The following is a 13,592-nucleotide window of genomic DNA, read 5'->3' as shown; positions in this document are numbered from 1 at the left end:
GCACTCCAGCCTGGGCAGCAAGAGCGAGACTCTGTCTCAAAAAAACAAACAAACAAAAAACAAAACAAATAATCAAACAAAAACCTGATCTTGCAATTTGAAGAAACAAAAGAAAATGAATCAGAGAGTTAAGTTCAATCCTAAATAGCTCACAATTCAGATTCTCTAAAGTATTTGTAAGGCGATCATATTCTTCAACTAGTTACTTTCATGCTTAATATTAACTTCCATATAAAATTATTTGACATAAGAAAGTTTTTTTTTTTTTAATTCTAGACACTTTATCTGCCTTGGGGCAGGATGTTTCTAGGCAGAAACACTGTTTTTACATGTGTTCATGTCCTAATCGTATTTCAGTTTCAGAAAACATGTTGCCTAAGTCAGCAAAAATAACTCATAAAAGCAGCCAGGAGAACTCTTTTTTGTTGTTGTTGCTTATCAGCTCTGATGCTGCAACAGTGTTCTGGTTGACTGTGTTCCTTTCAGGAAACAGAGTTAGATTTCATTATCCTATAAAACATAGAAAATAATTTTGCTTCTGCTCCAACCTCCAAGCTATGGCAGATGACCTCCCAGGAAGCCACAGATGGACAGTGGTCATACTGGTGAGAAGGGCCTGCACAACAGTCATTGCTCCATACTCAGCAATTAGCATTGCTCAGCTCCCAGCGAGTCCTCTCCTTCCCCCCCTCCTGTCCCTGAGGTTGCCACCTTCTCGACCAGTGCCTTCCAGACTCCACACAGGCCTCCTTACCTGGCTGGATGTTTTCCCTGATGATGGTGACATGTTGGTCTCTGTCTGGCCGGGTGTGTTCATGCCAAAACCCAACCACATGGCCCAGCTCGTGAGCCACAATGCCAAACTTGTCACAGTTCTTCCCAATGGATATGGCCTGTGGGCCTCCTCCTCGGCGCCCAACATAGGAGCAACAGCTGGACAATTGCGGGAATACCCAGGTCAGCAGGTCAGAAGACATTTAGAGCAAGAGGCAAGTCCCCCCTCCCACTCTGTATGTGTGCGTGTGTGTGCATGTATGTGTGCGTGTGTGCGCATGTAAAAGAAACAGAATTTCAGGCTGGGTGCAGTGGCTTACGCCTGTAATCCCAGAACTTTGGGAGGCTGAGGTGGGAGGATCACCTGAGGTCAGGAGTTTGAGACCTGCCTGGCCAATATGGTGAAACCCTGTCTCTACTGAAAATACAAAAATTAGCCAGGTGTGGTGGTGTGTGCCTGTCGTCCCAGCTACTTGGGAGGTTGAGGCAGGAGAATTGCTTGAACCCAGGAGGCAGAGGTTGCAGTGAGCCAAGATCACGCCACTGCACTCCAGCCTAGGAAACAAGAGCTTAACACTGTCTCAAAAGAAAAGAAAAGAAACAGAATTTCAGTGTCCGACTTCCCACCCAATGATCCAATGCAGAAATTCCCTCCAAAAATGGTTCTTAACCTTTTTGTGGTTATGAATCTTCTTGAAAAGCTGACGAAAGACATGGTCTCTGCCTGACATAAAGTGTATACCATACTCCACCCTCCACCCACAAGGTGCTGGAGTCCCTGCTGGGCCATTTTTAATGAAAAGGAGGAGTCAGGGGAAGGAGGCAGGTGAGTGTCTATAATGCATGCAACTTGGGGTCATTATCAGAGTAGGCTTAGAGATGACTCCCTTCCGGGCACAATCATTTTTTTTCAAATAATATTTATATACATTTTTGTAATACTAAAATTTATTTCATCAGTCTTCCATTAATGTACATCTGGGCTGTAACTCCAGTTTTTGCTATTTTAACAAGGCCTCGGGGGAGAGGATGACAAGCAAAACAAACAAAAACAACAACAAATGAAACAAAGAAATGGTAAAGTACATTTCTACCAATGGGATTCATGGATAAAAGGATATGTGCATTTGAAATTTTGACAGATACTGTCAAATTGAACTCCCAAAATGTTGTCTGTTTATATACTCACTAAGAAGATATTAAAAGCCCCTTTCTCTTTACCTGAAAGAAAAGAAATCAGTCTATTGAAGAGATATCTGCACTCTCATGTTTGTTGCAGCACTGTTCATGATAGCTAAGATTTGGAAGCAACCTAGGTGTCCATCAGCAGATGAATGGATAAAGAAAATGTGTACGCACAGAAAATATGTACAAGTACACAATGAAGTACTATTCAGCCATAAAAAAGAATGAGATCCTGTCATTTGCAACAACAGGAATGGAACTGAAGATCATTATGTTAATTAAAATAAGCCAGGCACAGAAAGACAAACATCATATGTTCTCACTTATTTGTGGGAGTTAAACATTAAAACAATTGAACTCATGCAGATAGAGACTAGAAGGATGGTTATGGGAGGCTGGAAGGGTAGTAGGGGACTGGTGGGGAAGGTGGAGATGGTAATGGGTGAAAAAAAAAAAAGAAAGCATGAATAAGATACACTATTTGACAAAAAAACAGGGTGACTATAGTCAATAATAACTTAATTGTACATTTAAAAATAACTAAAAGAGTGTACCTGGATTGTTTGTAACACAAAGGATAAATGCTGGAGGGGAGGGATACCCCATTCTCCATGATGTGATTATTTCACATTGCATGCCTGTATCAAAACATCTCGGGTACCCAAAAAATATATACACCTACTGTTTACTCACAGAAGCTTAAAAAATATTTAAGTCCTATTTCCCTTATCCTGGCCAACACTGGTTTTATCCAACTATTTTGCCAATTGGATAGGTAAAAAATGGGATTTCACTGCATTGAGGCTGGATGGTTTTTCACATATTTTATGTGACTTTTTTGTTTTTCTGTGAACTATGTGAGCACCTCTTACCCCTGTTTTCTTTCGGGTTGTCCATTTTTTTAAGATTGATATTTAAGAACCCTTTGTAAATTAGAGAAACTAGTCAAGAGTGTTGCAAGTATTTTGCTCACTTTGTATGTTCTCATTTGACTTTGTTTTTGTTTATGTATTGTTTTGTTTTCTTTTTGCATTACAAACGTTTTTAATGTTAGTATTATAAAATGTCTTCATTTTCTTATGTGCTGCTTAGAAAGGTCATCCATATTTCAAGATTATAAATAAAATTACTCTTGTTTCCTCCTTGGATTTTTTCTTTCTTTCTTCCATTTCTTTTTCTTCAATACTTACATCTTTGATCTAGCTAGAATAGTTTTTGGTATAAGAAGTGAGGTAGGAGTCCAGCTTTTTTTCTTTTTTTCACAGAGAGCTATCTAAATTATCCCAATATTCAAATATCACTATTGACTTTCTCTCACTCATTTAAACTCTTACCCAAATTTGTGTATAGGTATATTCATTTTGGACCCTTTTTTCTATATATCTATTTTTCCCTTAAGTTCCAAACTGTTTTGTTATTATCTTCCCTTTGCATTTTAATATTCTGCATGTTTGGTTAGACCATTAGATAGCTACCTCTGTCATTACTGTTTTCTCTCTCTCTCTCTCTCTCTCTCCCTCTCTCTGTTTCTCTCTCTCTCTCTAGTTATTTCCACATGGTTGTTCCTCCAGATAAACTCTAGTATCATTTGTTCAAGCTCTAAAAATATGTATGCATACATACACATGTACATATATATATATAAATGTTGGTGTTTAAATCAGAAAGGCATGAATTTACAGCTTATTTTAGGGAGTTCTGACATCTTTACTATGTTGAGTATTCCTATACCAGGAAGCAATATGCTTTCTATTTTTAGTTTTTTTTGTTAGGTTCCTGGGAGTGTTAGCATTTTCTTCCTATAGGTCTGGCACATTTTAGTCTTAGATATAGTATCTATTATGTTTCTATTAAAGTTGTGATTTTTTTCCCATGATAAAAGTGTATCAAACTATTTCATGTATAAAGAAAATCAGTCACCTAGTTTTGTTAATTAATTAATTTTGTGGTCACTTAATAGAGTCTCCTTGTGTTTCTAACAGCTTTTCAACTGATATTCTGGGGTTTCTAGGCACACAATCACGTTATCTCCCGTCAGTGCAAACATTGCCTCTTTGTTCCTGCCAATATTCACAGTGTTTCTTTCTTTCTCTTGTCTAATATATATTAATTAGTATTTCCAAAACAATGCTAAATAATTGTGGTATCCCTAAACATCTTAAACTGGTTCCTGATTTTAACTAAAATTAAATGCTTCTAGAAGTATCATTGATAAACATGATACTGGCTTTTGGTTGGAAGTTATTTATATAAATGTATATTTGTGTGTATATATATATATATTTGTAATGCAAGAACCTATCCTTGACATCTATTTCTGTGCTACCTTGGTTACTTTTTTAAAATAAAAACTGCATGCTGTATTGTACAGGTGCCTTTTAGCATCTATTGAGATATGAATATAGCTTCTCTTCTTTGACCAATGAAACTTGAGAATAGATTTTCTAATGTTGAACTAATCTTGTATTCCCTAGATAAATGTATTTGGCAGCCTCCTCTTCTTTTCTTCTGCTGCTGAATTCTATGTGCTAACATTTTATTTAGGATTTTGCATGGCTATTCACATGTGAGATGAGTCTATAATTTTTTCTTTCTTATCTTTTTTATCATGTTTTCCTTTCTTTCTCATTTATTTGGTGCCATCCTTTTCATTTCAAGGTAGTAATGTCATAACAGTTCCTCAAAAGTAATTTGAAAGTATTCTTCTTTCTACATGCTCTAAAAAGTTTAAGTATACCAGAATAATCTGTTTTTAAAGTTTTGAAAGGATTCACTTGTGAAACTCTGGGTCTGGTGCTTTGTGGGAGATGGCTTTTTCCCTCCGTTCTTCAACTTCATTCAAAGTTCTTGGTCTGTACCAGTACTTTATATTTACCTTGAAGACTTTCACATTATCCACATTTTACACTCCTTGCCCTACAGTTTTGCAAACTACTTACTCCTTTGTGATTCTGCTGAATTTGTGGCTGTTTCTCCCATTTTCACTTCTAACACTATCTATTTCTGTATGGTCATATTTTGTCTCAGTTAAACTAACAAGTGGTTTGTCTACTGTTTTCTGCTTGTTTGTTTATTCAAATAATTTACTCTTGAATTTGTTAGCCCTATAATATTTCACCTTGTCTGTTTCCTTGTACTCCTTGTACTCTTGTTGTGGTGATGGTGGTGGGTTGTAAGTATTATTTTTGCTAGCTTCCTTAAATTGAATACTTCATTGTCACTATTGTCAATGGGTGATGTGGATATTTAAGTCTGTGGGTTTTTGTCTGGACATAGCTTTAGCTATATCTCTTTTATTTTTGAACCACAGGACTTTCATTATCTAGACATTCTGCAATTTTAATATTGCTGTTTTTATGATCTAAGAGCTATAAAAAGGGAAGCATGGGGGGACTTTTAACTCACCAGCTAATGTTTATTCTATTTTTGTTATTATATTATGTCCAGTTTCACTGCTTTGCAATCAGAAAATATCTTGGTGCTATTTCTGCCTTTTAGAATTCGTTAAGATGTTCTTAATGCTTAATAGATGGGCCATTTAAAAAAATGTGTTATGAGGTTATAGAATCTGATAGACCTGTAGAATCAACTCTAGTAACTGTATTTTTCAGTTTATTTTAGAGATTCTGTGAATCTCTACTTATTTTTTGGTCAACGTGACACTGACTTACTTGGGTTGACAGAAATGAATTAAGTCTGGTGCTACTGAGCATTTCTGTCAATTTCCCCTTGAATTCCCTGGGGCTCGTTTTATGACTCTTGATGCTATGCTATTTGGTGCATAAAGATTTATGACAGTTATATTCTCACCGTCGCTTATACCCTTTCTCATTATAAAGTGTCTCGGCTTTGGTTTTGTTTAACATTTTCTGACTTTAAAAACAAAAACAAAACAGTGAAAACCTAGTCAACAACTAAAATTGTGATCCCAGCTTTCTCTTTGTTAGCATTTACCTGTATGGCTTCTTTCCTTTTACTTTTAAACCTCTCTAGGTTGTTTTCTTCAGTAATCATCTTATGTATAGAACATGTAGTTGGGTTTTGTTTTGTTTTTTTGTTTTGTTTTGTTTTGTTCTGAGATGGAGTTTTGCTCTTGTTGCCCAAGCTGAAGTGCAATGGCAGGATCTCGGCTCACTGCAACCTCTGCCTCCCAGCCCCGAGTGATTCTCCTGCCTCAGCCTCCCAAGTAGCTAGGATTACAGCCATGTGCCACCACACCTGGCTAATTTTGTATTTTTAGTAGAGACGGGGTTTCACCATGGTCTGGACCACCAGGCTGGTCTGGAACTCCCAACCTCAGGTGATCCGCCCGCCTCAGCCTCCCAAACTGCTGAGATTACAGGCGTGAGCCACCACTCCCGGCCAGGTTTGGGTTTTTGATCCAACATGAGAACCTTTTTCTTTCAGTAGGAAAGTATATCACACATATTTATTGACATAACAGATAACTTTAGTCATAAGCCAGTCATTTTATTATATATTGTTTTCTGAAGGAAGTCTGTAAATCTGTAGAGTCCCTCAAATTAAATGCAAAATTTTACATACATATTTATCTATTCTTGAAGAAGGAAAGCCTACCGGTTCATCAGATTCTAAATGGGGACACCAAACCCAAGAGGTTAAGAACCACTGCCTTAAGTCTTCATGTGACACACCACCAGTTCCTTCTGTTGCTCTCCTAGTGGCAGGACCCCTGGTCTTCATGGAGTCTCCTGGAATCTTCCTCTTGACCCACCAGCTTTGCCACTGGATTGTAATTTTACCAAGGGCAGAAAGTTTCTAGCAAACCCTGGACTCCTCTAAATAACAGCTCATTGGAAATACTTAGGTCTACAGAGAAAACTCAAGACTCATGAGCCATCCAACTGATTCTGCAGAGGCGGCCTCGCTTTTGCTTACTTACCCACAGGTTCTGTAACTGAATACAATAAAGCTTTCCTCGTCGGTCCTTTCTATGAAGGTCACACAGGTGTGCTTCTCCCAGTGTCTCATGGCCTGCTTAAAAATGGCCCTCTGGCTCCCTGAAACAACAGGGCAAGCACTCAACTTCAGTGGTGGGTCCATACTTTCTTTAGATGCTTTTTTTTTTTTTTTTTTTTTTGAGACGGAGTTTTACCTTTGTTGCCCAGGCTGGAGTGCAATGGCGCGATCTCGGCTCACTGCAACTTCCACCTCCCGGGTTCAAGCGATTCTCCTGCCTCAGCCTCCCGAGTGGCTGGGATTACAGACATGCGCCACCACATCCGGCTAATTTTGTATTTTTAGTAGAAACGGGGTTTCACCATGTTGGTCAGGCTGGTCTCGACTCCTGACCTCTGGTGATCCGCCAGCCTTGGCCTCCCAAAGTGTTGGGATTACAGGCGTGAGCCACGGCACCCAGCCTCTTTAGCTGCTTTAAAGCATGCTGAGTTAAAACAAAGGATGTTCCAACAATTAAAAAAAAAAAAGATTGTTAATAATACTGTATCGTTTACTTGAAATTTGATAAAAGAACAGATTTTGTGTCCTCACCAGCCCTCCAGTGTAAGCTTGAGTGGTGATGGATGTGTTAATTAATTTGATTATGGTGATCAAGACATAATACATCAAATCTTCATGTTGTATACCTTGAATATATACAATTTTTATTTGTCAATTAAATATTTTCAAAAAAAAAGAAAAAAACAAAACAAAACAAACAAACAAAAAAACCTTGTTCTGGTGACCCAGAATAGAAATATTCCAGGAATTTCCAGGAATCAGGATTTCCCTTGCTAAAAACACAACATAACTTTTCTCAGTTGCCAAAACCTAGAGAGTAGGAGTTTGTGGATTGGAAGGGAGGGTAAAAATAGATTTTCAAAATATCCTGGGCTTCCCAAATTTTCCTTTGTATTGAAAGTATTTTCCAAACATTTACAAAACCTTATCCAGGTTTTTCCATTTGGAAACTGCAGGCTTTTGAAGTAGGGGGGAGTCAACTCCAGCTCACCAGCACTGTACTTCACCCCCTCATTTTCTTTTAGAATTTTAGGAGAGTGCTCCTATGCACTCTAAAAATTCTATTTGCATATACATCTGTGTGTTTTTGCACAGAGTTTCAGTGTCTTGTGGGGAATCCTTGAGCCTAATTTTTCTTCCAGGCCTTTGAAAATAGGTGAATTTCATACTTTTTCTGAACCTGTCTTGGTATTTCCTTGAGTGGAAATTTGCTAAATAGTAAAACTCCAGGCTGACAGTTACATATAGTCAGTCAGTTCTTTTCAAAATCTAGAAGGAAGACTGTTTAAATTTTCCTAGAAGCAATGAGAAGGATCTAGGAAAAAACAGTTGTCTGGGAAGTATGAAGGATGGTGGGAGTCGGAGGTATGAGTTCTCCAGGGCCCTCAATGCAAAACAAAAACAAAAATTACAAGCAAAACAAAACAGCTGACATCACTTGGATGTTTGTCCCCTTCAAATCTCATTTTGAAACATAATTCCCAGTGTTGGAGTGGGCCTGGTGGAAGATGTTTGGGTCATGGGGGTGGATCCCTCAAGAAGGGCTTTAGCACCATCCCCTTGGTGAGTGAACTCTCGCTCTGAGTTCATGTGAGAGTTGGTTGTTTAAAAGTGTGTGGCACCTCCCCCACCTCTCTCTTCCTCCCTCCCACCATGTGATGTTCTGGCTTCCTGTTGCCTTCCACCATGATTGCAAGCTTCCTGAGGCCTCACCAGGAGCAGATGCTGCCACCATGCTTCTCAGATAGCCGGCAGAGCTGTGAGCCAAAACAAACTTCTTTTCCTTAGAAACTACCCAGCCTCAGGTATTCCTTTAGAGCAACACAAATGGACTAGTGCAACAGCACTCGGGGAGGCTCCCATCATTCCTACAGGATGTGGGGATGGTATCACATTGTTGTCCCTAAAAACATTCACATAGAATAAAGAATAACAGCTGGGCATGGTGATTCATGCCTGTAATCCCAGCACTTTGGGAGGCCAAGGCAGGTGGATCCCTTAAGCTCAGGAGTTTGAGACCAGCCTGGGCAACGTGGTGAAACCCTGTCTCTACAAACAATTAAGAAAAAAAAAATTAGCTGGGCTTGGTGGCACATGCCTGTAGTCTCAGCTACTCAGGAGGCTGAGGTGGGAGGATCACTTGAGCCCGAAAGGTTAAGGCTGCACTGAGGCATGATCATGCCACTGCACTGCAGCCTGGGCAACAGAGCAAGACCCTGTCTCAAAAAAAATAAAAGAAAGCAAGAAAAAACAAACAACAACAAAAAATAGAATAACTTAGCTGTGCATTTCTTTTCTGACATCTTGACATTTTTGGCTCAAATTGTTTATAGCTCAATCACTTACCAAAAATAGCAACCCTACTAATTACCTAATAACATGAAATACTTGTGTCAACAAAATTCTTTCATATAACATTAGTTCACTTTGATGAAAGGAATATAAATCTTTGGTCAGAAAAGCACACCAGATCTGAAAGAACACAGTTAGGATACCAAGGAACAAAAGTTTGTAGCTGTTTATCGTTTCTATTTTTTTTTTTCTTTAGGCACTCACCTCTCTCTGCGGTGAGAACAGACCTCCTTGAGGGCAGGATGAAATCTTAGTCATCTTTTTTATCACCAATCCCTAGTTAAGCACCTGGCACTAGGAAGCCGTGGGTTAATGCTGTGGGAGCAAAAGGGAACTGCAGGATTCCGCTGCCCTGCTGCTGAGGTCTTCACTGTTCCCTAACTTACTCATCAGCGGTTCTCAGTGGCTTTGGCAAATCCTCAGGGAATCTGCCTTCATCAGCCACCTCTGAGTAGAGGTCACAGAGCCACAGGGAGGGAAAGGACTTGTAAGTGACACTGAGAGCCTGGGAAAGTCTCTCAGTGTGGCTTGTCACTCAGGCATTCCACTGACATTGGCCGCAGGTATGCAGTGGGCAGATTTACTACCTGCCTAGGATGTGCCGGGCCCTGGTCTCCGTGTTGGAGATACGGAAGCGGAAATGAGACAGAAAAAGACTGCTGCTCCCACAGAGCTGAGGCAGAGACAAAAATAAATGAAACAGAAATAGAAGTAAAGTGAGTTCAGGTCATGGTAAGTGCTGCCAAGGTTATAAAGCAGGGTCTGGGGACAGGGAGGTGCTGACGGGGGCAGGGCGGAAGGCCTTCCTGTGAAGTGTCCCTTGACATAAGACTCAAATGATAAGAAGACAGCCATGCAAAGACCTGGGGAAAGGGCATCCAAGGGAGACAGAAGGCAAGTTGAAGTGTGAGTGCGCAGGGGCCTATGAGGTGGGCACGTCTTGGGATAGGCACATGGCTGGTGAGGCCAGAGCATAGGGATGAAGGATGGGAGAAGGGGAGAGAGGGTCAAAGGCCAGGCAGGAGAGGGATGGTGGGGTCCTCGAGGGAGGGCCTTACAGGTCCGTGGTCAGGAATTTCATTCTAGTGGCAACAGGAAGCCGCGAATGATTCACATATTTTAAAGGGAATACTAATATCAGATACTTACTCATTACTGTCTGCCAGGCACCACTCTAAGTGCTTTATCTACAGTAATCCATCTGATTCTCAAAACAACCAGATGGGGTAGAAGATATTATCATCCCCATTTACAGAAGAGGGAACTGAGGCACAGAGAGGCTAATTTCCCCAGGGCATTTTGCTGGCAAGTACTGGAGCTGAGATTTGGACCTAGGGAGTCATGCCATGTCCACTGGTCGCTTTGGTCACTGAGTGGAACACTGCTTGTGGGTGGTGGCAGGGGACCTCTGAGTCCAGGACGCTCATCCAGGCAGAGGACAGGGAAGCCAATCATGTGCAGTTGCTCATGGACTTTCTTCTCTGTGGAGGGCTTGTCCTCAAACAGTCATTATGCAAACCCCGCTTATCCTTCAAGGTCCTTCCAGGTCACTCCCCACACGAAGCATCGGGAGCAAGGTAACCAACTTTGAGGACATAGCCCCAACAGAGATTGCAATTTCCCCAGGACTGGTGGGCCAGGCCTTGCTGGCAAGAGGGGGACACCATCTGTAGGTCTGCTGTGGTCCTGAACATCTGCTCCATCCCACCCAGGTCCTTCTAGAAGGACTGTCTCAACCCAGGGTGACAAAGCACCCTGACCCAAAGCAGGCCTTGTCTGTGGCTACTGACCAGTGAAGTTCCCTCCAATGACGTAGGGGATGACTCCGCCAGGCCATATCCTCTCTGTCCTTGAGGTTGTGGCTCTTCGGACCCGGGGAGAGAAGGTTTCAACTGTGGCATGCGAGGTCCCAGGGCTGTGCAGGAGTGTGGTATTCTCCTGGCCATCTGCAAGACAGTTGGGTTACTATTGACTTTGCCCTTTGATTCCTCCTGTGAATTATGGCTGAGGTTGTATTATCCACGATTCCAAAAAGGGGGTGTTAAAACATGTTCTAAAGGGGCTATTTCATCAGTTCAGGGTTTGGAAGCCCTGGGTGGTAGTTTTCCAGATGGGGGAAGAGTACATGTAATAAACATACAGGGCTATGATGGGAGTGGGTTTGGCTTGTCTGAGGCCTTGAAAGAGGTCACATGGGGCCACAGAATCAAATGGGTGGGGTTACCTCACAGCTCTTTGGGTGGGGCTGAGGTTGGGGTGGACTTTCTGCTCAGAGCCACAAGCATTTGGGGAACAAACTGAGTCAATCCCTTGCCTTGATCCAAAATGGTCAGTGTTGCATATTTTGAAATAATTTGGCCAGTACAACAAGGAGAGTGGATCAGATTGTGACACTGGAAAAATTATTTGTAAGAAAAACCCTGGAAAAAGCAGACCCTCATAAAACTCCCAACTTTTGGCATCTGGACCCTTAAGACAGTAGTGTGGGAAACACAAGGAGGTTCGATGGAAGGTTCTGAGTCCACACGTTAGGCCTCCCCCAATGGCAGAGGTAGGTGGGTGGAACAGAATGCTGAAACCCATGGACACCAGTCACTGAATCTGCATGCATTTCATTCACCAGTCAGATAATTTAAAATTTTGTTTTCAGTTGGCTTGCTTAGAATCCCTCATTATTATAATTTGGAGCATTTTCGCTCTAGTTTTTATACTTTTTCTCCTAAAAATCAGGTTTTGTTTTTGCCGACTCTTTTCTTTGTTTTTGTTTATTTATATATTTATTTTTTGAGACAGAGTCTCACTCTATCACCTCGGTTGCAGTGGCGCAATCTCAGCTCACTGCAACCTCCACCTCCTGGGTTTAAGTGATTCTCCTGCCTCAGCCTCCTGAGTAGCTGGTATTATAGGCACATGCCACCATGTCCGGCTAATTTTTGTATTTTACTAGAGATGGGGTTTCACCATGTTGGCCAGGCTGGTCTCGAACTCCTGACCTCAAGTGATCCGCCCACCTAGGCCTCCCAAAGTGCTGGGATTACAGGCATGAGCCACCGCGCCTGATTAATTCTTTTCACTTTTCTTTATTACATTAATGTTATTTACTTTATTACTTCCTTCTATTTTCATTTGTTTTATCCTGACGTTTCATTTCTAGCTTCTTTTCTCTTTTATTTAAAAAAATTGAGATAGAATTCACACACCATATTTACCCTTTTAAAGTATACCATTCAGTGACTTTTAGTATTTTCACAAAGTTGTGAAACCACCACCATTATCTAATTCTACAGTATTTTCATCACTCCAAAGAGAAACTATGTACCCATTAACAGTCACTCCCTATTTCTCCCTTCCCCGAGTCCTTGGCAACCAGTAATCAACTTTGTTTCTATGAATTTGCCTATTCTGGACATTTCCTAGAGATGGAATCACACCACATGTGGCCTTTTGTGTCTGGCTTCTTTCACTTGGCATGTTTTCAAGGATCACCCATGTTGTAGTATGAATCAGTTCTTCATTTTGTGGCTGAGTAATATTCCATTGTATGCCCATACCACAGTTTGTTTATCTGTTCTTCAGTTGGTGGACATTTAGGTTATTTCTACTTTTTGGCTGTTAGGAATAGTGCTTCTATGAACATTCATGTACACATTTTTGTGGACATAGTTTTTTCATTTCTCTTCGGTACATGTCTGGGGTGGAATTGCTGGGTCATATGGTAACTCTATATTGAATCTTTTGAGAAACTACCAGACTGTTTTTCAAAGCAGTGGCACCATTTTACATTCCCACCAGCAATACACTAGGGTTCCAATGTCTCCACATCCTCATCAACACTTGTGATTGTCAATCTTTTTTATTATTGTCATCCTAATGGTGTGAAACGGAATCTCATTTTGGTTTTGATTTTCATTTCCCCAATGACTAATGATGTTGAACATCTCTTCCATGTACTTGGCGGTCATTTGTGTATCTTCTTCAGAGAAATATCTATTCAAATTATTTATTCATTTCTTAATTGGGTTGTCTTTTATTGTTGTGTTATAATTAGTCTTTATATATTCTGGATACCAGGCTCTAGTCAGATATATAATTTCCAAATCTTTCTTCCATTCTGTAGGTTGTCTTTGCAATTTTATAATAGTGTCCTTTGAAGCACAGCTGTTTTTAATGAAGTCCAATGTATCTATGATCTTCTTATGTTGCTTGTGCTTTTGGTGTCATATCTAAGAAACTATAGCCTAATTCAAGATCACAAAGATTTATACATATGTTTTATTCTAAGAATTCTATAGTTTTAACTC

At 40.5% G+C, this 13,592-nt stretch overlaps 1 protein-coding gene across 2 annotated transcripts in view; it reads right to left on the bottom strand.

Moving 5' to 3' along the window:
- The window catches only part of LOC105478457 (tolloid like 2), a 152,320-nt gene that overhangs the window by 54,360 nt on the left and 84,368 nt on the right, over nt 1-13,592 (bottom strand). The window contains exons 4-6 of one of the 2 annotated variants that reach the window (XM_011735792.3): nt 11,082-11,237; nt 6,863-6,980; nt 755-933 (exon numbers count right to left, since the gene is read on the bottom strand). In XM_011735792.3, coding sequence (XP_011734094.1) covers nt 755-933; nt 6,863-6,980; nt 11,082-11,237 — 453 coding nt within the window. Of the gene's footprint in view, nt 1-754; nt 934-6,862; nt 6,981-9,495; nt 9,953-11,081; nt 11,238-13,592 lie in introns of those variants that run through there. The other variant, XM_071069372.1, reaches the window with a different exon arrangement.

The sequence above is a fragment of the Macaca nemestrina genome, chromosome 9 (assembly GCF_043159975.1).
Source record: "Macaca nemestrina isolate mMacNem1 chromosome 9, mMacNem.hap1, whole genome shotgun sequence".
Lineage (NCBI taxonomy): Eukaryota > Metazoa > Chordata > Mammalia > Primates > Cercopithecidae > Macaca > Macaca nemestrina.
The sequence above is the reverse complement of the archived record's forward strand: the minus strand, read 5'-3'. Positions and strand labels throughout refer to the sequence as shown.